Source organism: Zootoca vivipara, chromosome 8 (assembly GCF_965207765.1).
Source record: "Zootoca vivipara chromosome 8, rZooViv2.hap1.1, whole genome shotgun sequence".
Lineage (NCBI taxonomy): Eukaryota > Metazoa > Chordata > Lepidosauria > Squamata > Lacertidae > Zootoca > Zootoca vivipara.
In genome coordinates this window covers 43,722,769-43,745,331 of record NC_142591.1, presented here as the reverse complement: position 1 = coordinate 43,745,331, position 22,563 = coordinate 43,722,769, and the positions used below count along the sequence as shown (strand labels likewise).

The following is a 22,563-nucleotide window of genomic DNA, read 5'->3' as shown; positions in this document are numbered from 1 at the left end:
ATCACATTGCAAATTAACAGGTCTATGTGAATGGTTGTAGATGCATATTTGTCCATATTGTTCAAATGGATGGGGAGCAAATATTCTGTTGGCCACATGGCATTACCACTCTGGCAGTCAACATTTCAAAGCCACAGTAAAAGTGAATGCGCATTAAGTTTTTTGTTTGAAACAAGGACTGCAATCTTGAAAAAAAGAATAGAAACAGCCTGGCTAACCATTCTATGACCTTGTACACCAGTAGAGTCTAGTATAAATGGTTAACAAACTGCCCAGCTAACAACTCAAACAGCAACATTTTGTAACAGGTATTGTTTGTTACAGGAACAATATACAGTACTGTCTATTCCTGCGTATAAGACTACTTTTTAACCCAGGAAAATCTTCTCAAAAGTCGGGGGTCGTCTTATAAGCCACGTCGTATTTCTTATACGGCGAGTATATCCCAAACTCTATATTTTAACTGGAAAAGTTGGGGGTCGTCTTATACGCCCAGTCGTCTTATACACCAGAATATAAAGAGATCAGCTTGTTGTTGTTGTTTTCACTCAAAATACTGCATAATGCACTTTTATGTCAGGGCTATAAAAAGCAAAAAACCCAAAAAACCCACCTTAAAGCAGGGGGAGGGGGGAAGAGAGAACACACGTTACCTGTCTTGGTTTAAAATCCCAGTGATTTTGCTGCTGCTGCTGCTGCCCTCCGCCGCGAAGATAAGGGAATGCTATCCTGTGTTGTGTAGCATGCACCAAACAGTGCCTCAGGCCTATGCACAACACCAGCCATCCAATGTTGCCCGGCCTCTGCATTCCGGCCGTCATTTTACTTAGCTTAAGGCTTTGCTGCTCACATGCAAGGAGGCTCTTTTTGCTATGCAGCCCTTTTCTTATACTACCCTCTTATTGTTCAGCTCCTCTGACTCAGTCTGTGTGCTGTGATATGCCCCTCCTTTAAAACTTCATACATGAGTCAGGTTGTGCAACACATAGCAGTTCCTGAGGTTAACGAACTGCTTTCTAATTCCTGCAAATGAGCGTATATCTGCATTAAGGTGTGGCAGGCATCACCTTCTCCCTGCCTAAGACAGTCAGACAGTACTAGACGATTAGAACTGCAAATCACAGGCTGAGTAATTCTGTGGAAACATGCAGGGTGTGTGAGCTATTTTATGGAGTACTTTAGTTCTATACCTTCCTTTGGGCTACATGTTTTAATCAAAAATAAATAAAAAACTTACCAAAATAAAAAAACTTAGTTGGTCTTTAAGGTGCTGCTGAAATGAATTTTTTAATGTTTTAATCAGTCTAGGAAAAGGGAGCAAAAGAGGCATTTTTGTGCATTGAGAGTAGGAATAGGAATGAGAAGAGTTTTCTTAATGTATTAAATGCAAGCCTTGGCATGCTGATCGATTGCATTTTTCATATAACAGACTGTGAAGTGTATTTTTTTTAGCCTCTGAAAGTATTTTTAAAAATGACAAGCAAGCTTTATGTTCTTATTGTAACCTGAGAATAAAATTGATAGACTTCTACATCAATCCAAGCGCATTTACTTGGAAAAGTCACAATGAACATATCAATGAAGTGTCACCAAACAAGTAGCATTATTAGAGGTAGTAAAACACAGAAGAAGACAGAAGCTTAGTAGGTACAACTTTTCTCCCATGACAAATGGCAGCTGTCAAAACGCATTCTCCTGTGCAGATATCCAGGTACAGGCCTTTGGTCACCCCCAGGAGCAAAAGCATATGCAGAGAACCAAAATACCTGAAGATCAGTTATCAACCCCTTCCCCTTCATCAAATAATCAATCTGATGGCTGCGGAGGGTTATTTGCATCCCCACTAGGGAGCTGGAGTAGATGGAGATTTAAACCTCTCCAAAACCATGTTTGCTTTCTTCATATTTCTCCTTACTTCCAATTCCTCCTCCTCCTCCTCCTCCTTCCCACTGCTGCCAATATCAGTGGGTTTCTGGGAGGCATGAAAATGTTGTTTGAGGATAGGTTCAGGCTCCCAGGCCACCCTGTATGTAGGATCAAACCAGTCAAACCCAGATTTTCAGATTAAAAATTTAAGTACTAGGCAATTTTTTCTCTCCTTTACTTCTGAACAACTCTGAATTTACCTGTAACACAGCATTATTGTCATATGGAAGAATAGTGATCAGAGGAATTTCTGGTGGCAATGATGTCTTGGCAAAGTGGGAGATATCTACTGGATGACTACTCCTGCTGATTGGCAACTGAGGAACTAGCTACTTGGCTCAGGATATGTGTGAATCCATTCCTTCCCTCCCCTTCCCCCCAAAACCCCACAGCCTGACTTTTTTGTATTCACCTAAAGAAATGCCAAAATATTATGCTTCACACATCTTTAGAAACGGAGTTGCATTTTATTGGTTCTATTTTTGTCATTTGGATGTTTGAAGTTTTTTGTTCACACAAATGAATTAAAATGAAATCCATAAATTATAAAACTCCATAAATATATTTTTTGAATTAAGTACTGTACAACTTCTACAAGAGGACTACACTGTGAAGATGGAATGTCCCAACGAACATAACTGCTCAGAAACACGTCTCTCCTGCGCTTTTAAGGCAATTTGTAAGAATGAATGAATAAGACTCTCTTGTTGCTATAGCTAAAATAATACTGTTATCATGTGTCATGAATGATGCAGAGCAGAAACAAAGACAATTTCCTACCTGACATGAATCACCCATATATTCAGGAGGGCAGGAGCATGTCTCTACATCAAAAGCAACCATGCCATTTCCTGCATTGGAGGCTTCTTCCAGACCGACCTCGCCCAAGGTTAACCGCTGAGATTCTGTGAAGTAAAGTCCTCTGATTTGTAATCCATCCAGTCTAGACAGGACCATCATCAGTTCCTCTCGAGATACCAAGCTATTGCTGCTTGCATGTCTGAAGTTTCCCTGCACATTCAATATATAATTAAAGTTAGGAGAAAGTTTAATTAGCAATCTACTCAGTGTAAAAATACTGCTGCACATGCAAAGGGATATAGATTAAACATAATAATAAAACAGGTTCATGCCTTATAAGAAACAATGGGTGCTGGTAGCCTAAGGGAAAAGGACACTAGCAGAATGAAAACCCAAGCAAGAGACAATCTAAAGTAAAGTAAAATAAAATAAATGAGGGTCGGCCTCAGAAGTAGACATATAAGGGCAGATTATAGTAATAACATACAAAGTCAACTAGGACAGGAACAAAAGGTTTCACTTGACACGGGGCTGTGCAAAAAATTCCCAGTGCTTAATTATTCCACAGAAAATTTCCTGTTTCATTAGTAACAATGAATGGGTGCCAATTTTGAAAAAAACAAAACATACTAAATTGCATATATGCAGTCATTGTAATAAAATACATTTAGAAATCCACACTTGAGAGAAAATATATTCATAAATGTGCCATTCTATGAGAAAATGCATTCAAAAATATATATTTAAATATCATGTGAAACTGACATGGGGACGGAAATACACTCATCCATCCACACTTCATTGACAGAGTTTGTTTTAGGCTGGACTACGAATGCCTGAGAGGAAACCTCATGCATCAAAATGTGATTTGTTTGGAATGGCCTCAAACCATTTGCAAGCACATATGCAATTGAAGGCAGAATATAACTCAAAAGTACCTTTATTTTTCAAGTTCAGGCATGAGCCTGACAAGAACCCAACTCGACTTTGAGACAGCGGGAACAAGCAGCTGTTTCACTGTAAATAATGTCACTATTTCTGGACAAGAATGAGGTACAAAACAGAATAATCTGAAGCCCTTTTCAGAGTTTGGCTTTTCAAAAGTGTTATGCTTCCTTGGGCTGCGAGAAGTCCAGGTGCAGCACAACAGGAAGTATTTAATTTAGTTGAGAGAGAGAGAAAATACTGGAGAAGTATTTCTGGGAAGTGGGTTGTACCATCTCCAGTATACAGACTCCCCAAGCTCAACAGTCACCGGAGTCTCATACGAAGGAAAAGTTAGGAAAATATACAGCAAAAAACAACTCACTTTCCACAACTAATGAACCTTAGCATTAATAACAACTGTAACCCACACATTACTTTGACCCCATTGCAGTCCAGATTATGGAGAGGCCCCAGTGCCTGTATGACACCCTCATAAATCTATGCTTCAAGTAGGCACCAATCGTACCATCTAACTCAGTATACAGCAACTTCATATATATACCATTTATGCTTCACATTCTCAGTTCCTTATTGACCAAGAGGCAAGGAAACTAGGCTTCACCTGACATGCATAGTGATATTCTCTTTGTTGTATGGTTTGAGTTCCAGATTAGAATATACTTGCAACACGGTTTCTTCACATTTGTTCATTTTCAAATATTTACAACAGGAAGGAAACAATTGTTTACAGAACAATCCTATGCATGGTTACTCCTAAGCAAATTTTGTTCAGTGTGGGCTTTACCTGCTCATAAGAGTATTAAAAATCGCAGACTTTAAAGTGTACTTTGAAGTGAGACTGTTTCTGATGCTGTGCTATAAAATAAGCAGAAATGTCAGCTAGTGATTTATGAAAGGGAACTTCCATGATTCTTACCTCAAGTAGCCGAACTGATCCATAATACTGTTTGTCAGGCAAAGGATTGTTAGGATCCACATAGATTATTTTCATTTGGTGGCCCTGTGCAAAAACATTACCATTCCAAACATCAGTATAATATTCAATGTGCAGAATTAGCATGCTTTACAGAACTGTGTTAGTTCAGAGGTATTTCGGTTGTTATTAGATCTCAACAAAAAGAAATGTAGTTAACATTAAAGTATAGTGGGGGGGGACGGACCTTTTTCAGGCTGAGGATGGCATTGCCAGAGGCAAAACTGAGTGAAGGAACAAATGCCAAGTTTGCTTTTGTACAGCAGTCTAGTTTCTACACCCATTCCTCTCTACCTTTCATACAGGCAATCAGGAAGAATGATTAGAGTTCAGGGACACATTCCAGCCAGGGTTTGTGGCCTGAGGAGAGTCCCAAGGGTCAGCTAGAGAGACCCAGGGCTCATCCAGACTTCCTTTTGTGCCATGTTTATAGACACAGGTCTGTGCTTTAAAGTTACATGTCTGAGCGTTGTTTTTTTTTTTTTTGGCCCTATGGAAAAATCTGCTTCCTACCACTGAATCGGAGCAAATGGCAATCTGTGGGAAACCTGAATTGCTCTTTGTTCCAATTCAGCATTAAAGAGCAGGCTTTCCTGGGGAAAATGGTGAGGCAAAAAAAGAAAAGAAAAGAAGAAGCACTCAGACATGATGCTTTAAAGAGCAGACCTGTGCCTAGAGAGCAAAAGGTAAACCCCTAGAGAGCTGCATTTGTATGAGTTCCCCACCCTGGAAGTACAGTATGGTATCTCATAAACGATTGGCTAGCTTATTGCATCATTTTAGAATGCTGTAAAATATAAACAGTGTAAAAAAAAACTCTATTCAGGCCAGGATGGTTCTTGGGGAAAGTTTAGGAGCAGGCTTTAAGCTTACACAGTTCATTCTCAATTGGCCTCAACTTTTTCTTCCAAGAGACAGTAAATACCAAAACCAGGAAATCCCAGGTTTATTTTAATGTGTGATCTTCCAGTTCCTTGCAGCTGAAGCTAAAGCCATCTTTCTAGCATATTTATCCTCATGTGGTCATAAAGATGGCACATTCAAATAAACACATTTCAGGCTTTCGCCTCTCCCAACAGTGGCTGTATAAAGTGAGCAGCAGGAGAGGGGGAGGGAGAAGCAGGAGAGAAGAAAATGTCACCTGAACAAAGCAGAACAACCCTTAAAATGGTTTTAACAGGAAGACTCTTGATTTCACAGGCAACTTTCACTTACAGTAAGCTGCACATCGGGCCTTTTTTCCAGTAGAGTCATGCCTTCGCTAGGCAAGCCAAAGGATTTGACTTGATAGCTCAAGTAGCCGCCATATGAAGAAAGCTGAACGACATATTTAAAGAGATGATGAGAATTATTATGAGAGCTTATGACATGGTTTCTAAGTATTCAGAGCACACTTATCTCAGAACCTTGACCCTTGCAAGAACATTTCCAGTGCTACCAACACAGGATTAACGGAGGTGCAGAAGCAGGCGGATCAGGAAAGGGGTAATGTATTCTGAAACATGCATCTTTAGAAGGCATTTACAGGCATAGCAAGTTGCTAGCTGCTCAAAAGTGACTAAGGCTGCAATTCTAACCTAGGACTAGGACAATCAAGCAGCGAATATGGAATGTTGAGCTGCTAGGACACACGAGTGAAATGACAAGGTATCCAGAAATTAAATATAATGGGAGGGGGTTTACTCCAGCAAGGTATTCATCCAAAACAGAAATATCCAAATTTAGAAGAGCTTTGACCCTTGCCAGATTTAATGGCCTTCCAGCAGCATTATTGCAGGGCATGTTTGAAGGCAAACCATATTCAGAGCAAACATGCCTATGTGGTTTGAAGGAAGTTGAAAATGTTACTCATGCCCTGCTATATTGTCAGTACTACAAGGTTAGACATGCTATTATTTATTACTCCAATCATGCAGCAAACCCCAAGCAGAACTGATGATTATTACTTAAAATACTTAATAGAGGACAGGGAACCAGAGATTACTGTGTCTTAAAAGTGGCTAAATTGTGTGATGCTGCTATAATATTAAGGAGACAAGCTTAATTTTATTCTACTTATGTTTGTACGCTCTCTGTTGTTGTATATGTTGCACTCTAGTCAGTGAGCAAAATAAATGGATTCAGCCAGATGGGCGGGGTATAAATAATAAATTATTATTATTATTATTATTATCATTAATTAATTCATTCATTCATTCATTCACCCAGCCCTAACACACATCATGCCTTGTGATATAATGCCAGGTCAAAAATTATGACACCAATATCACAATAGGGACTTCAAACCAGTTTTGGACAGTATATCAATATATCACCCAGCCCTACTATTGACCTTGGATGGTAACACTGTTCTGAAAACAGCTTTGAGGGTCATGTACCTTTTCTCCCAAGTAAGATGGTGGTGCTACCCAGTATAAATTGTGCACGGAGGGAGGCAGTTCTTGAACATCAGCAACGACACTGTTGCTGCCTGGATTGAAAGTTACAGGGATGCTCATGCCATTATCCACAGCTTCTAGGTGCCAGCTCCTCATATCAACAAACTAAGAGTGAAACAGACAATAAGACACTAAGAGAAGTTTCTATACTGAACACAGTTTCCCCAGAGCAATAGAGTTAATGTGCGTGACTACCTGTTTTCTGGTGGAAATGTTTTGTTTTCCCTCATGTGAGAAGTTTTCCCAACTCTTTGCCATGAGCAACAGCTGCTGGTTTTGTGTGACACCACAAACCTTCTCAGGCAATTTATTACATTCAGTGGGCTGAGGTTCTACACACCCACCAGCCACATCACAATATAGAAACCCTTCTGCAGCCCCACTACAACAAGAGATGGGAACTGGGAAGCCACCCATTTCACAAGTGCTGACAAACTATGTGTCTGGAGGGGTGAGAGGCTTGTCACAGGGATTGCTACGGTGAGTGGAACACATAGTCTGTGTGTTATAGTGATGTGCAAAGCTTATCACTTCTGTTCACAGTGAATAAGCAAGTCAGACTCTCTTCTGCAATCAACAGTCAGCCAAAGGCTGAAGAAAAAACTCACAAACTCAACAGCAGCCTCAATTAGCCCTAACTGTTCTAAGAAATTACAATGGCCTAAAGGGGAGGGGAATAATACATCTGAATAACACATGTATATACAAAGCCACACCCCCAACTTCAGACATAAAAACAGTGACTCTAATACAATTATACCTTGTTTCTCAAATGGAATCCATTCCGGAAGTCCATTCGACTTCCGAAAATGTTTGAAAACCAAGGTGTGGCTTCCGATTGGCTACAGGAGCTTCCTGCACTCAATTGGAAGCCACGTAAGCTGCATCAGATGTTCGGCTTCCAAAAAAAGTTTGCAAACCAGAACACTTACTTCTGGGTTTGCGGCATTCGGGAGCCAAAACGTTTGAGTTACAAGGCATTCGAGAACCAAGGTAAGACTAAAATTGGAATAAGTCTTTAATTTTAGGCCACAAAACTAGATGAGACTTGATCCATGATTGGATCATTCATTTTAAGGAAGAGGTTAGAAGCAGCGCACCTATAATTTTTTCCCTGCAGGTCAAGCAGCACCTTCAGGCAGAGAGCTATTTAGACTGGGGAAAGTGAAGTGTGTAAATTCTTCATGGCACCGAAGCCCAATCTAATTTCCTCATGCCACAGCTACTTTGAATTTAAGCAAACAGGAAATCCAATCAGATCTCCTGCTAGTTGCACCCTTAAAATAGTGATTGAAAAAAGAATAACTTACAGCAAACATACCTTAACCCTACGTTTATTTGTGCTGCGACAAACATTGGTTGCTCCGAAACATAAGCAGTTGGTGCAACCCTTCGGGTTAGCAGAGTCCAAATAAAACGACCCAGAGCGGCACATGTCACACTGAATACCTTCAACATTCTCCTATAAGTCAGTTGCAATAAGTCATTAAATGTTTCCACATAAAGCTCCTGCAGTAATATACACATGAAAAAAGCTGTAAAATACATACAAAATAATACATAACATTGTTTCATCGCCTTGATTTTCAGTACACGGTAGCACAAATGCAAATGAGGTTGCCTCCTTCTGAAAGGAGTTTCAAGCAAATGACACACATATGCTTTTGCTCTTTTGAGTGCATAACAAGCAGATCCGCCAATACTATGCCTGTGTGCATTAAAATTAAGGTGCTTCCAAACAAACCTTTTTTTGTGGATGATTGCCACACATTTTGACTGCTGTCAGTTGTGGACTGATTCACACTGAACACACACAATATTGTGAGGCTCTTGATCTAGTTCAGGGGTGGCTAACTCCCAAGAGACTATGATCTACTCACAGAGTTAAAAACTGGCAGTGATCTACCCCCCCCCCCTTTTTTAGGAAGTAGGAAGGCCCATGGGGGGGGGGGTTGGGGTCAAAGTTGTTGAGTTTTTTCAGGGAGGAGGTAAAATGTTGAGCTTTTTTAAGGGGAGCCACAGTTGTTCAGCTTCTTTGGGGGGAGCCAATGATCTACCAGTGATCTACCGCAGACATCCAGTGATCTACCGGTAGATCACGATCTACCTGTTGGACACGCCTGGTTGGAAGCAGACATGAGAAAATCCATCTATTTCTGGTCCTTGTTGCTATTTCATGTGTTCACCCATAAGTCTGTTCTGTTGCATTTCTACATTGATCTGCATTTTATTTTTATTTTAGAGCTCTGCACAGAAATTTGCAAAATATGCATTTTTAAAATGCACTTGGATATCTTTGACCCAAGAACAACAATGTGTCAGAACACTCAGGAACTGTAAAAGCTGGTGAATAACCAACTAATGTTCTGATTTGAACCTTAGTCCAAGAGTTTTGTTTTGGAATTTGCAAAGATCAACATACAATCATTCTGCGTTTAAAGACTGAGCCCAACTATGTGTGTGATAGTCAGCATGTCAGAGAATTACAATAATACCAAATAAATGTCATGTGCAGCTGATAAGAACAACTAAATTAATCATCCTAGAAAAAGAGAATTGAAACTCAAGGCATTGTTAAAAGTTAGTAGCTGCACTTGTACTTACTCTTGGAAATGATTGTTTGGGAGCATTATTAAAGGTTGGCAATGAACGGTTAGTACATCAAGTTTATATACTGGACCATGTGCATATTCCTGAACTGCAGGGGTTGGACTAGATGATCCTCAGGCTCCACTTCCAGCCCCCAAATTCTATGATACTATAAGCCAGAAGCTGAATTAGTGGGATCACAACCGAGTAACTCCCACAAATCCACTGCTACATGCACTGAGCCCATTACTAGATGATCAGTAGTGAAGTGGGCAGCTGGAGTGAAGTTAGCAACATTCCACCAGCACTAGTTAACCAGAGTCCTAGAAATGTGCTAAGCAGTGCACACGAGATATTGGAGCAGTGTACACAGTGTACATATCCCCAGGACAACGGAAGTGGGTTTTCCTAGCACCATTTGCACTACTGGCAGTAGAGAGTATTTAAGGAGGGGGGGGGAGGTTTTTGCACAAGGGTTCCTCTTGACCAATCTGTATAATAACAGAATCCAGTTGAAGTGTTTCTATTGATTTCAGCGGGAGGTGAATTTGCTTCCTTCTGAAATAAGGGACGAATGGTGAAACAGACACTTGAGGAACAGCACTGTTGCTACATGTTTCCCTCCAAGGCTTGATTGCAAACCAAGGTGTTGTATTAACAAATGTTTCCTTAGGAAGCTCGCAAGTGTTAGTTCCATTTAAGAATTACCATTGGTTTCATATTATGGTAATTCAGACATGGAAAACGCTATACAGCTAATTAATAATTTTATTATTCCTTAAGAAATCATGGGAACGGTAATCATCACTAGTGAACTAAGGAAGGACAAACTCCTGGCAATTACAGTCACACCAATTTTGAATGCAAAAGCACCTGACCTTACAGAGGCAAACTCCTGTCTGTGGATGACAAACATCTGGCTCTGTTCCTTCTCTGTTACATTCACAGGGTTTGCAGTTTGGAAAACCATAGGAACCAGAAGCACATCGATCGCACCGTCGACCAGTTATTCCTATGCGGCATCTTCCGTAACAAAAAAAAAAAACCCAAAAAACCATTTCTGAAAAAGGTTTGCTTTTTTGGAAACTCAGTGAGCCAATGAAAGAGTCTCTATATAACAGTATTAAAATCAGTGTATACAGTAGTTTTCCATTAGCAAATAAATATCACACCGTGATGTCATAAAATACCAGTGTTTCTTAGATATAATTCAGGCATCAAAGACGGACATGCTGGAACAAACATTTAGAAATGTCAGCTATAACTGAATGCCGTTCTTCAAATAAAGACTTCATTATTAAACTCATTGCTTTCTCTCACAGTGGTATACACCAATGGCATTTTTAAAATATTTGAATAACAGATTAGCCTGAAGGACTAAACAAGGTTCAAAGCTCTGCTGAAGTATACATAAGGCAAGTAAGATAAGAACACTGCACACAGGTGAGGCACAATATGCACAGTGTTGAAGTGCAATATCCACACATCTTGATAATAAAAGCAAATTTGCACACTAAATTGGGACTTTGAGCTTTGGTGCACTGCATAGATCTGAAGCTGTGGAAAGATAGTAGCTCTGTGGCCAGCAGACATGTGTCTGCTGACCAGCCCAAAGTGTATGCCGTTCAGAAGTCACATGTCTGTATGGCGCTAACACAGCAGCCCCCATCCCATTCTCTTCTGGTTAGGTCCACAGATAAGAGGCACAGGTTCCCCTGTTTCCTCAGCTGATGCTTGATGGTGGTAGCGTCTTTCTTCCCAAACACACCCAATCACCACCATAAATGATTTAGGCCAATTGCCAAATTTGATTCATATGTGGGAAGTTCAAAACACTTTTCAGATGTTAATTAGCACTGCATAGATGCCTGTTTCGAGGAAAATGGCTTCTTCTCCCACCCCATTTCTCTCCCTTGCACCCCCCCCCAAAAAAAACGTGGAAGTTTAAACCGTAGCTTGATAATATGGACTTACCTGCACTGCCCAACAATTTTATCACATTCAGCATTTCCCGGATTAATAATGCCTTCCCTTGAGCAATTGCAGCCCTCACAGCCAGTGAGGGGATGATAGCCGAAGTGCTGCCTCACACACACTTCACATCTGGGCTTAACGGTTTGAGGGGGACAAATACACTTTCCAGTGATGTCATCACAAAGTCGCCGCCCGCAGCTGCATGCTGGGATTGAGAGGACCATTTAACACATGAATAATGTTGTATACCAGTATATGCAAGTTCATCAAAATTTGAATAGAAGTTTTTTTAAAAATCCACTAGAGCTTATTTTGCCTCATACCAACTTTTGTGTGTCTTATAATGGTCTTAAAATAGTTTAAAAGGTTAATAAAAAACATACATATGCTACAGGAAGTAGTTATTTAGGACAAGTGCTAGGTTTTTCTGTCATACTTTCTAATTAGGTTTTTAAATAACAAACACAAAAATCACAATAAAAAACAATTAGAAAAAGACAACATCTCAGATATCTCATCAAGTACTGGGAAGAACATGAAGGTGTAATTCTGCTGCCAGGGGTTTTTGAGGCAGAAGAAGAAGAGGAGTTTGCATTTGATATCCCGCTTTATCACTACCCTAAGGAGTCTCAAAGCGGCTAACAATCTCCTTTCCCTTCCTCCCCCACAACAAACACTCTGTGAGGTGAGTGGGGCTGAGAGACTTCAGAGAAGTGTGACTAGCCCAAGGTCACCCAGCAGCTGCATGTGGAGGAGCGGAGACACGAACCCAGTTCCCCAGATTACGAGAAAGACTTGCAGCTGTACACAGACCTGGACCTCAAAACTGCAGAGACCAGCACTGCTGCACTGCCCTCTACCTCTTTCTCTCTACTGAGATCTGCCCAGTGTGTTTTCCACAGCTCTCCTTTGAAGCCCCATCTCTAAACCAGCTTTATGCCAGCATGGGACTTACAACTTAAACCAGAAATAAGGGGAAATGGTGAGAAGACAGGACGCCACATAACAGTTACAGCTATATGATAAACCACTATTTGAGACCATACACATACTGGCTTTCTTTGGGGACAGACATCTTGAAAGTGCATGTTTGTTGCTTAGGAGCAGACATTGAGTAAGTGCAGATTGTGGCATGCACTCCTTTCAGAGCGGAGATCAGTACCCAGTCTCTCTCCATTTTAGAAAACGTGTCAAGACATATCTTTTCAACTGGCCTTTTAAATCAGTATTAGTGCTCCTACTACTGCGTGTAATGCTGTTAGTTATGCTTTATCGCTTTTATGCTTATAATTAACATTTTTAATTATTGTTGTGTTGATACAGGCATGGTCCTCACAATAAACGGTTTTTGTTGTTGTTGCTTTTATGCTTTTATGATACTGTTGTTTTATTGTTCTGCTTCGTTGTAAACTGTCTTGACTGGTTTACAAAAAGGCAGTATAAAACTATTAACAGAAATAATGTTGATATTACTACAGATGCACTTGGATGTCACGTTACACTATTGAATAGCAAAACATAAACGAGCCTAGTCTCCTCAAAGGCTAGCATAAACAAGTCAACTTCAAAAACCATGGTTTTAAAGTACCATAAAAAAGGTAAAGGGACCCCTGACCATTAGGTCCAGTCGTGACCGACTCTGGGGTTGCGCGCTCATCTCGCATTATTGGCCGAGGGAGCCGGCGTATAGCTTCCAGGTCATGTGGCCAGCATGACAAAGCCGTTTCTGGCAAACCAGAGCAGCACATGGAAACACCGTTTACCTTCCCGCTGTAGCGGTTCCTATTTATCTACTTGCATTTTTGATGTGCTTTTGAACTGCTAGGTTGGCAGGAGCTGGGACCGAGCAACGGGAGCTCACCCCGTCACAGGGATTCGAACCGCCGCCCTTCTGATCAGCAAGCCCTAGGCTCAGTGGTTTAGCCCACAGCGCCACCTGGGTACCTCAAACCACTATAAGTAACCTCAAAACAAGCCCTTATTCTCACATTCCAGGGCTTGGCAGAGATTCCAGGTTGTGTTTAGCCCATACTATGAACACACTGGATTAGAATACTTAAAATGGACTGAGCTACATGGCGTTTTATGGAACATTCACATGTCTGCTATCATGGCCAGATGAATTCAGCCTCTCAGTGTATTGTCTGTTTGCTTTCGAACTGCTAGGTTGGCAGCAAAGTACCATAGTTAAATGTTAACCACAGTTTTTTGGTCTGGGCAGCAAGACAAACTGTGGTTAACAAAAAGCAGAGGAGAAAGCTTCCGAACACTTACATGGAGAGGAAATTGGGGAACATGCAAGTCCAAGAGGATACTAGGCTCATTTAAAAAGGTAAAGGTAAAGGGACCCCTGACCATTAGGTCCAGTCATGACCGACTCTGGGGTTGCGCGCTCAACTCACATTATTGGCCGAGGGAGCTGGCGTACAGGTTCTAGATCATGTGGCCAGCATGACAAAGCCGCTTCTGGCGAACCAGAGCAGCACATGGAAACGCCGTTTACCTTCCTGCTGTAGCAGTCCCTATTTACATCTTGCTAAAACATAGTGCACCTGAACACCAATAGTACATCTGAACACCAATAGTGCAAGCATATATAATATAATAATTTCTCCAAAACCCACAAAGAGAGGGAACCAAGGCTTTTTGTGGAATCGGTAAATGTAATAGCTGCATTAGTATTTGCTTTGGTCTTTTTAAAAAAAAAAAAACTGCATATGGATGATCACTGATGGGACAGGCTATAAACTTAAGGGAAATAAAACTGGAATGAAATACAGAATGAAACTTTAAACTCTTCAGGCAACATTCCAAAAAAGTGTAATGCAGCACATGACCTCTCCCAACAGTTATTAATGACATCCTTACGTTTGCAAAAGGGAAATCCATAATAGCCTGTTTGACACCTGCTACACTGGCGGCCAATGATGTGTTGTCTGCAATTGCACTGCCCTCCCACAGGGTCACAAGTGCGACTGGTGGCCCCATTTCTGTGGCAATTACAAGGCAGTGCTCCATCATTGTAGGCAGCTACAAGTGACCTTGCAGACGTTCTACAGAATTCTGAGGAAGTGGCAGGACTGTTAAAAGAAAAGAAAAAAAGTAAACTGTGATTTGTAAAGCACCATGAACACCAGGGAGGGCAACCTGTGGCCCTCCAGATGTTGTTCAACTACAACTCAAATCATTCTTGACCATTGGCCGGGGATGATGGGAGATGGAGTCCAACAACATTTGGAGGACTACAGGTTCCCCACTGCAACATTACATAGACAGCGTGAGTAAAATAAATTAAATAACTAATTGGTAACTATATAATAAATAACAGGTGTGTTTGGTGTTGCGGAATATAAGGCTGACTTACTTAATGTAAAAACTGTTCCCACCACAATGATAGATGAAATCAAATGACTTGTCCACAGTGTCTTTCTGAAGAAGTCTATAACTGTAGCTGTCTGCTGGAACAGCCAGGACACGTTCCTTTAAAAATGATAAAGAAATGAAATGGTATGTTTAATCTTAAGTATCCAAGCACTGTTTCCAATTTCCATTCATTTCAGTGCAATGTGTATGCAAACGACACTTGCACTGCACTGATGGGTGCTCCAGAAAACAAGGGCCTTAAAGTTTCTTTATTTTGCATACCACCCTCCATTTGAAACTTAACAACAGCCCATCAAACCCAATAAAATAGGAGAAATAAATAAAACACATCACAGCAGAGGTGTCACAGTCTAAAAAGTCTTCTCCATTTCCACCTGCAGCCACATAGTGGTAGCACTCAGGAGAGCTCCTGAGCTTGATATAGTAGAAGCAGATGGATGTGGGAAAAGACATTCCCTCAAAATACAGAGGTCTCAAGAAGTGGAGGGTTTCAAAGGTAAGAAGCAGCACTTTGAACTGTGCTCAGAAACAGACCAAAAGCCAATGGAGCTCTTTAAAGACTTGGTGAAATGTGTTCCCAACCCAACATCTTATCTCATTTGGTGCCACAGTGGCAATGTTTTGAACTGCTGTTTCTAAGCCGTCTTCGAAGCAGGCCTTCCTACACCGATAGCTGTAGACTGGAAGTTACTAGAGCGGGGATAATTGTTGGTTTGTTTGTTTATTATACTGTAATTCTAAACAGCCAGCTCATTCAGCAAACATAATGGGGATGTATGGTTATAAGCACTAAAACATTTTATAATTATTAAATCATAAAATATTGGATAGTCTATCTCTATCCAAATAAAAGGAATCTTCCCTGGTTGAAAGAAAGCTGCAGCAGCTGCCTGTATGACTCACTGAAAAATAGCTATACCACTGTTGACTATGCGTTGGATAACTTCCCATTTAAACTATTACAATGTATATAGCATGTGGAGCTGTGTTTTTAAAAAGTTAGAAAATCACCATTAGTCTGGAATAGGACTACAGATTTATTGACTGGGCAGTTTGATCATATTACATCTGTATGTTGTAAAATGCACTGGTTCCCAGTCTGTTTCTGAGCCTAATTTAAAGAACTGGTTTAACCATTACAGAGATAAATAGGCTGAGACAATGTTCGCTGAAAGATTGCCTTCTCCCATCTCCCTTATCAGAACCACAAGGAAAATGGCATTTTTGGTAGTGGTATCCCAGTTATGGAACAACCATCCCTTTGAAGTTTGCCTGATGCCATCTTTGTGATTTTTTGGTGCCAGGGGAAGATATTTTTGTTCACCCAGGCCATTTAAATAACATATGTCTTATGGTCTGGCCTGTTCCTCTTATGTTTTAAAAAATAAAGCAAAACTGTATTTAAAATGTATTTTTTAGTTTTTAATAAGTTTGCATTGTTTTATATTGTAGTTTACATTTGCATTTGTTTTGTAATGACCTGAATTGAGGTGACAATATAACTCTAGTTAGTTAGCTAGTTAGTTAAATTTATATTTTTTAAAATAATAATAATAATAATAATAATAATAATAATAATAATAATTGTCTTGAATATAACCAACCCTACCAACACAAGCATTTTTCCATTAGGAATTTTCACAGTGACTGAGATATCGTGCTGAGGGATGTCAAGTTCAATTTGATTTTCTGCCGTCACCAAACCTCGGCATCCAGCAATATGTGGACAAAATGAAGCATTATAAGACCCTACAACAGACAAATGGAAAATAAAATAAAATGAAAACTGTGAAAACTCAAAACGTGCTAAAAATATCTAAACCCATGTAAAACCCAACTCACCTGACCAGAGTCGTCCTCCATCTATAGTCACATGTACAGGAAATGTTGGGTCCTGCGGCTGGTAAAACTGTATGACAAACACATATCTGCCCAAATGTGTCACTCTCCCATGCAGAGTAATTTGGTTCTGTCAACATAAAAAAGTTTTGATGTTTTGAGCTCCATCCTATTTGTAGTTAAAGTGTGGCAATATCCAAGCACCATCTTTGCACACTAGTGGTTATTCAACTTAGCACAACTGAAAGTGTGGGAAGGTATTGTATATAAAAAAGAATGTTAAGTTTATGTACAGGATTGTAATTTTTTTAAAAAATGCTAGAAATCTCCTGTTTGAATTCTCATCCTGCTAATTCTCAGATTGCTGCTTGGACCTAGAAAACTGCAGTAGGGACTGTCATTAGAGGAAAAGAGAGGCACAGCTGGTGACTTCAAGAACTCCCGTACTTTTTTTCTTTCTGCACCAGCTTTTTGCCCAGACCTGTAGTGGAATTTAATGTCAGAGCAAAAGCTCTGTAAGAGGCTAACGTATTGTAAATCATTTACGAGAAACTCCTACAGTTCTGCAAGAGTTCAGCTGCATGCCAGATGATATTAATTTATACAAATCAATTGACATAAACACACCCACGTCTGTGCTGGACCATGACCCACATTTAATTCAAAATGTTAAATACCTGTGAAGAAGTCAAAACTACTCCATTAGCTGTATGAGCAGATGGCAAAGGAGAACTCAGTGACTCCTGGAATGTCACATTTCTTTGCACTTCCCTCAGAGCATCCAAGACCACGGCTGAAGGAGGCATTTCATATTGCGAGGGGAGGCATGAAGCACTTTAAAAGGGAAACAGAATCAGAACATATACATATATAAACAGAAAAGTGAGTTCAAATAAATGTGAAGCCTATACATTTCATTTTCAATTTGCTTGTTGCCTTTTTACATTACTGTATTTACAACATAACCTGTAAAGTGTCCCGGAAAACCCGGGACACCCCACTTTTCCCCATGAGAGCATGGCGGCCATTTTGGGTGGTGTGATTTTGCGCAGAGATCTCACCCCAAAAACACTTTTGGGGTGGCCACGATCTCGCACAGTGCTTCAAAATACATGTTTTGGGGTGTCAGCTGTTGTGCAAGAGCACAACCCAGAAGAAACCATGTCTTTGGGGCTCCTTTATCTTGCGCAGGTTACATGACTCATGCACAAGCACGGGTGAGAAGATGCACATCCCAGTTTTAGCACTTAAAATAATAATTAATAATAATAATATATTATTTATACCCCGCCCATCTGGCTGGGTTTTCCCAGACACTCTGGGCGGCTTCCAACAAAATATTAAAATACAATAATCTGTTAAACATTAAAAGCTTCCCTAAACAGGGCTGCCTTCAGATGTCTTCTAAAAGTCTGGTAATTGTTTTTCTCTTTGACATCTGGTGGGAGGGCATTCCACAGGGCGGGTGCCACTACCGAGAAGGCCCTCTGCCTGGTTCCCTGTAACTTGGCTTCTCACAGTGAGGGAACCACCAGAAGGCCCTCGGCACTGGACCTCAGTGTCCAGGCAGAATGATGGGGATGGAAATGCTCCTTCAGGTATACTGGACCGAGGCCGTTTAGGGCTTTAAAGGTCAGCACCAACACCTTGAATTGTGCTCGGAGACATGTTGGGCAGTATGCTTACAACCCACAGAAATGTACATTGTTGTGGTATAACAATTCAAAATGCTGGTGTGTGACTGTTTTAAATGTCCTAAGATGGAACATTTGTCAGAGTTTCCAAAGAAGCTAAAATAATTCAGACAAGTCAAATTTCTCAAGAGTGTGTGCACAGCTCTGGGCAAAGCCTTGCATATCTCTGCTAAGAAGAAAGCACGACTGAGATCAAATTATTCTTATTTCAGAATACATAGAGTGGCAGCCTTGTTGTATGATGGGTACTGCAGTTATTTCCAGGTCAGAGAGAGCCTTCAGCCTTCTCTTGATGGAAACAAAAGGGATTGAAGCAGTTTACCTTGGATCAGCTGAATGGCCAGAAGTGGCAATGCAATATACTTTAGGTTCCAAGTACTCTATAGAAAAATCTTCCAGAGGAATAAGGCAAACTTTATGCTAGGAAACAAAGACGACAATGAAGGTTCCGTTATTTTCTTCTTCCAGCTAAGAGCAGCATGTGAATAAGGCGGCTACAATATGTGAAAACAGCACACCATTTGTGCTGTTAAAGAAAGGAAGCAAGCAATTCAGTTTAACAAAGATGCAGTGCAGTATGTGGAGACCTGTGAATGGAAGGCTTGTAAGCCACAGGACCCTGCCAAGGAAAGAGAGGACAGAGAGCTGAAAACCCCTTTCCATGACCACAGGGCCTTCTACAATCTCTTGCCTTCATTAGAAGGATTTGTGAGAAGCCATGAGGTCAAAGTGGTTGGCGAAGAGCTGCTACGCTACCATTATATGGGATTAGAAGTGTACGCTTTTGACAGTGACTCACACAGCAGTGGCTTGAAGTGCTCATTGGTCTTTACTAAGAACAGAAGCAAAAAATAAGCATTCAGCCTACTTCTACTGCACAACCACAGTAAGATTATTCATTCCAACTCCATTTATTCACGGCTGATAGTATTCCTGTGCAACTACAAAATGTGGACTGTATCCCAGAATTTGGCACACTGTAAACCTCAACTTGTTTTTGAATAAGCACAGTTCTAATCCTGATGAATGCAGATAAATGTCTGGAAACACATAATGTGTACCTATTAGAAGGCCATGTATCCTATCCATGTATCCTGCACAGGCTCTCATTAAGACAAGTTGAATAAATGCATGCAATGCAAGGACTGCAGCTAAAGGCTCAGAAACAAAAGCTGACCTCTTCTGATAGCTCCAGAATCCATTTTAGGGTGAACTTAAATTAGCCTCCCTTGGGATTAGTAACAGCCCCAATCCTGTGGAAGTGAGAGATCCTGTGGAACTTTGTTTGCTGCTTACCCAGAAGCAGGTAAAATATTTTCTTTTTAAGCCTTTGAGAATTCCTGAGAACAAACAACTATTGCCCTGTGTTTTGTACCGGTACTGTCTGCTCATCTTTCAGTTATTGTGCTGCTATTTTATTCCATGATTTTTTTCCGTTCTGTTATTTAGCTGGATTTCATTAAGTGACTTTCTATACATTGCTTCTAACTTTGTAAAGCTGTGAGAGATTATCATATGAAATAGAAGTACATAAAGGGTTAAAAACAAACAAGTAATAAATAAACCAAATGTCTAACTAATAATGCTTCGAGAAACAGTACAGCAAAACAATTTCACTGACTAACCAGCGAGCCAAGAAATTAACTCCAGAGAAATAAAAAACAAAAAGGGGTGAGGTGGGGGAATCCCCTGGCCAACAGGATCTGGGTGCACTTCCTTTCCAATTCTGGGTAACTTTACTAACAGGAACATATGAATCTGTCAGGCCCTTGGTCCATCTAACTTAGTATTGTCAACTCTGATTGGCAGTGACTCTATAGCAGGCATCCCCAAACTCGGCCCTCCAGATGTTTTGGGACTACAACTACCATCATCCCTAGCTAACAGGACCAGTGGTCAGGGATGATGGGAATTGTAGTCCCAAATGCCTGCTCTATATGGTTACAGGCAGGAATATTTCCCAGCTCTGCCTGGAGATGCCAGGGACCTGGAACCTTTTGCATGCAAAGCATGGGCTCTGTTACTGAGCCATGGTCCTTCCCCTATTCAGCCACTATTTATTTTTTAAAGGAGTATTCAGTATGAATGTCCACAGTACCTTGCAACAAGCAGAAGTTCAACTCCTTCTGAATGCAACCACGGAGCCGCATTCTATTCTGGTTTTTATCCCAGCGTTCTCCATATGCATGCTAGCCAATGCATTGTTTTGAAAGCAGAAGGCACAAGGGGATAAGTGATGAAATATTTAAGTATCCAAAAGGTGGCAGCAAAGATCTTATAATGAAACTTTAAAACCAATTTAGTCACAAACCTGTCTTCATAACCAGTCCCTTTGCTTTGCAGCTGGGAAGGGTGAAAAAGACACATACGCACATATTTTTTTGGAGGTAGGTATATTATGGAACTGCACAATCACTGTGATCATTTGAAACCAAAATAGATGAAGAAAGCTTGCACCACAGTGACTGGCAGGACACTTATAATAATGGATTACTATTGTGGTTATTGTTATTAATTTATTTATACCCCACTTTTTTCCCTGGCAATGGGTCCACAAGTGTAACTTATACCAAGAGAGCCAGGTGGCAAGAGATCCCTTATTAGAGACTCCAAAGTAGCCCACCTGACAGGAAAAATATCACAGAACAGAAACTTACTAGGAGAAAATCTATTGCTGAAGCCCTGAGATGGAAGTTTGCATCAGCCAGAAGGTCATAAACTGCAACTCGGTGCATTTCATCAAGCACGACACTGCGGCATAGAAAGCTAGAATAGATTTTAAAAGTAGTTAAAAACCATACTGGAACTCTTCCACCCCAAAAGAGTATTCTTCTTCTACCAATTGCTTTTTTCCTCCAAAGGCAAGAAACAGTGAGTTATTTATCAAGATTGTACCATTTATATCTGGCTATTTTAAATCATGTTGATTGGAAAATAGGGAATGATCCAGGATAATCAATACAATCCAAAACAGGGAATTGTGTTTGGAATTAAATAATTAAGTTCTCTCTATGGGTTAATCCATCCCCAAACTGCGGCCCTCCAGATGTTTTGGCCTACAACTCCCATGATCCCTAGCTAACAGGACCAGTGGTCAGGGATGATGGGAATTGTAGTCCAAAACATCTGGAGGGCCGAAGTTTGGGGATGCCTGGTAATGAAAATTGTTTAAAAATCTATTTACATTAGTATTTGACTCCCTGTTTTCTTTAGATGCAGACACACACACGCCGCCCAATCCATACACTATAATATCATTGTCATTAGATCAAGCATAGAGCACAATAACATAGAAATTTGCCTTCTAATGAGTCAGGCCACTGTTCTATCCAGCTCAGTATTGTCAACAATAACTGGCAGCAGCCCTCTAGGATTTTAGGCAAGAGTCTTTCCCAGTTCTGCCAGGAGACACCAGGAACCTGCAAAGCACATGCCCTATTGCCGAGCTGTGGCTCTTCCCCTGCTCAATTCCCATTTATTTTAAAACAGTATTCAGAATGAGTACACAGTAGGCATATGTAAGCAAGTTTAAAAAGGAAGACAAAACAGATATTCAACCCAAATGGATAATTAAGTTTCCACATTTCCCCACCTGTATTTGCAGCTGTATATATTGATTTTTGCCTCCATCACATTCCCAGGGGTGTCAATCTTCACATTGCCGACGTATACTCGATCATGTTCATTCGCATACTCAAGGACTACGACGTAGCGGCCAACTTGGGGAACTGTCAGCCTCATCTGCAGATCCACCTAAGAAAATTCAAACCACATTTGACTACTACAGTACCAAAATAAGGATTGCAGAGGATGCCATCCATGTCCCAGGAAATGCTTTTCTCAAGCATGCAAGAAAGCAAAAGGAGTCACATAATTCCTGAACGCCAAATCCCAAACCCGCCAAAGTCTTTCCTACAGAAAAAGCCTCCTTACCCTGCATCCCAGAATGATTGCCCCATAGGTAAGTCACACAGTAATAATGCAGGGGATGCATGGA

At 40.6% G+C, this 22,563-nt stretch overlaps 1 protein-coding gene across 2 annotated transcripts in view; it reads right to left on the bottom strand.

Annotated features, from left to right (window-relative positions):
- The window catches only part of LAMA3 (laminin subunit alpha 3), a 133,298-nt gene that overhangs the window by 54,575 nt on the left and 56,160 nt on the right, over positions 1–22,563 (bottom strand). For both annotated transcript variants that reach the window (XM_035125886.3, XM_088676289.1), the window contains 15 exons: positions 22,159–22,319; positions 21,224–21,332; positions 18,889–18,986; positions 17,550–17,706; positions 16,876–17,002; positions 16,643–16,782; positions 15,014–15,129; positions 14,518–14,729; positions 11,650–11,854; positions 10,554–10,698; positions 8,408–8,548; positions 7,027–7,191; positions 5,864–5,965; positions 4,592–4,675; positions 2,707–2,937 (listed from right to left, as the gene is read on the bottom strand). In XM_035125886.3, coding sequence (XP_034981777.3) covers positions 2,707–2,937; positions 4,592–4,675; positions 5,864–5,965; positions 7,027–7,191; positions 8,408–8,548; positions 10,554–10,698; positions 11,650–11,854; positions 14,518–14,729; positions 15,014–15,129; positions 16,643–16,782; positions 16,876–17,002; positions 17,550–17,706; positions 18,889–18,986; positions 21,224–21,332; positions 22,159–22,319 — 2,193 coding nt within the window. The remainder of the gene's footprint in view (positions 1–2,706; positions 2,938–4,591; positions 4,676–5,863; positions 5,966–7,026; positions 7,192–8,407; positions 8,549–10,553; positions 10,699–11,649; positions 11,855–14,517; positions 14,730–15,013; positions 15,130–16,642; positions 16,783–16,875; positions 17,003–17,549; positions 17,707–18,888; positions 18,987–21,223; positions 21,333–22,158; positions 22,320–22,563) is intronic.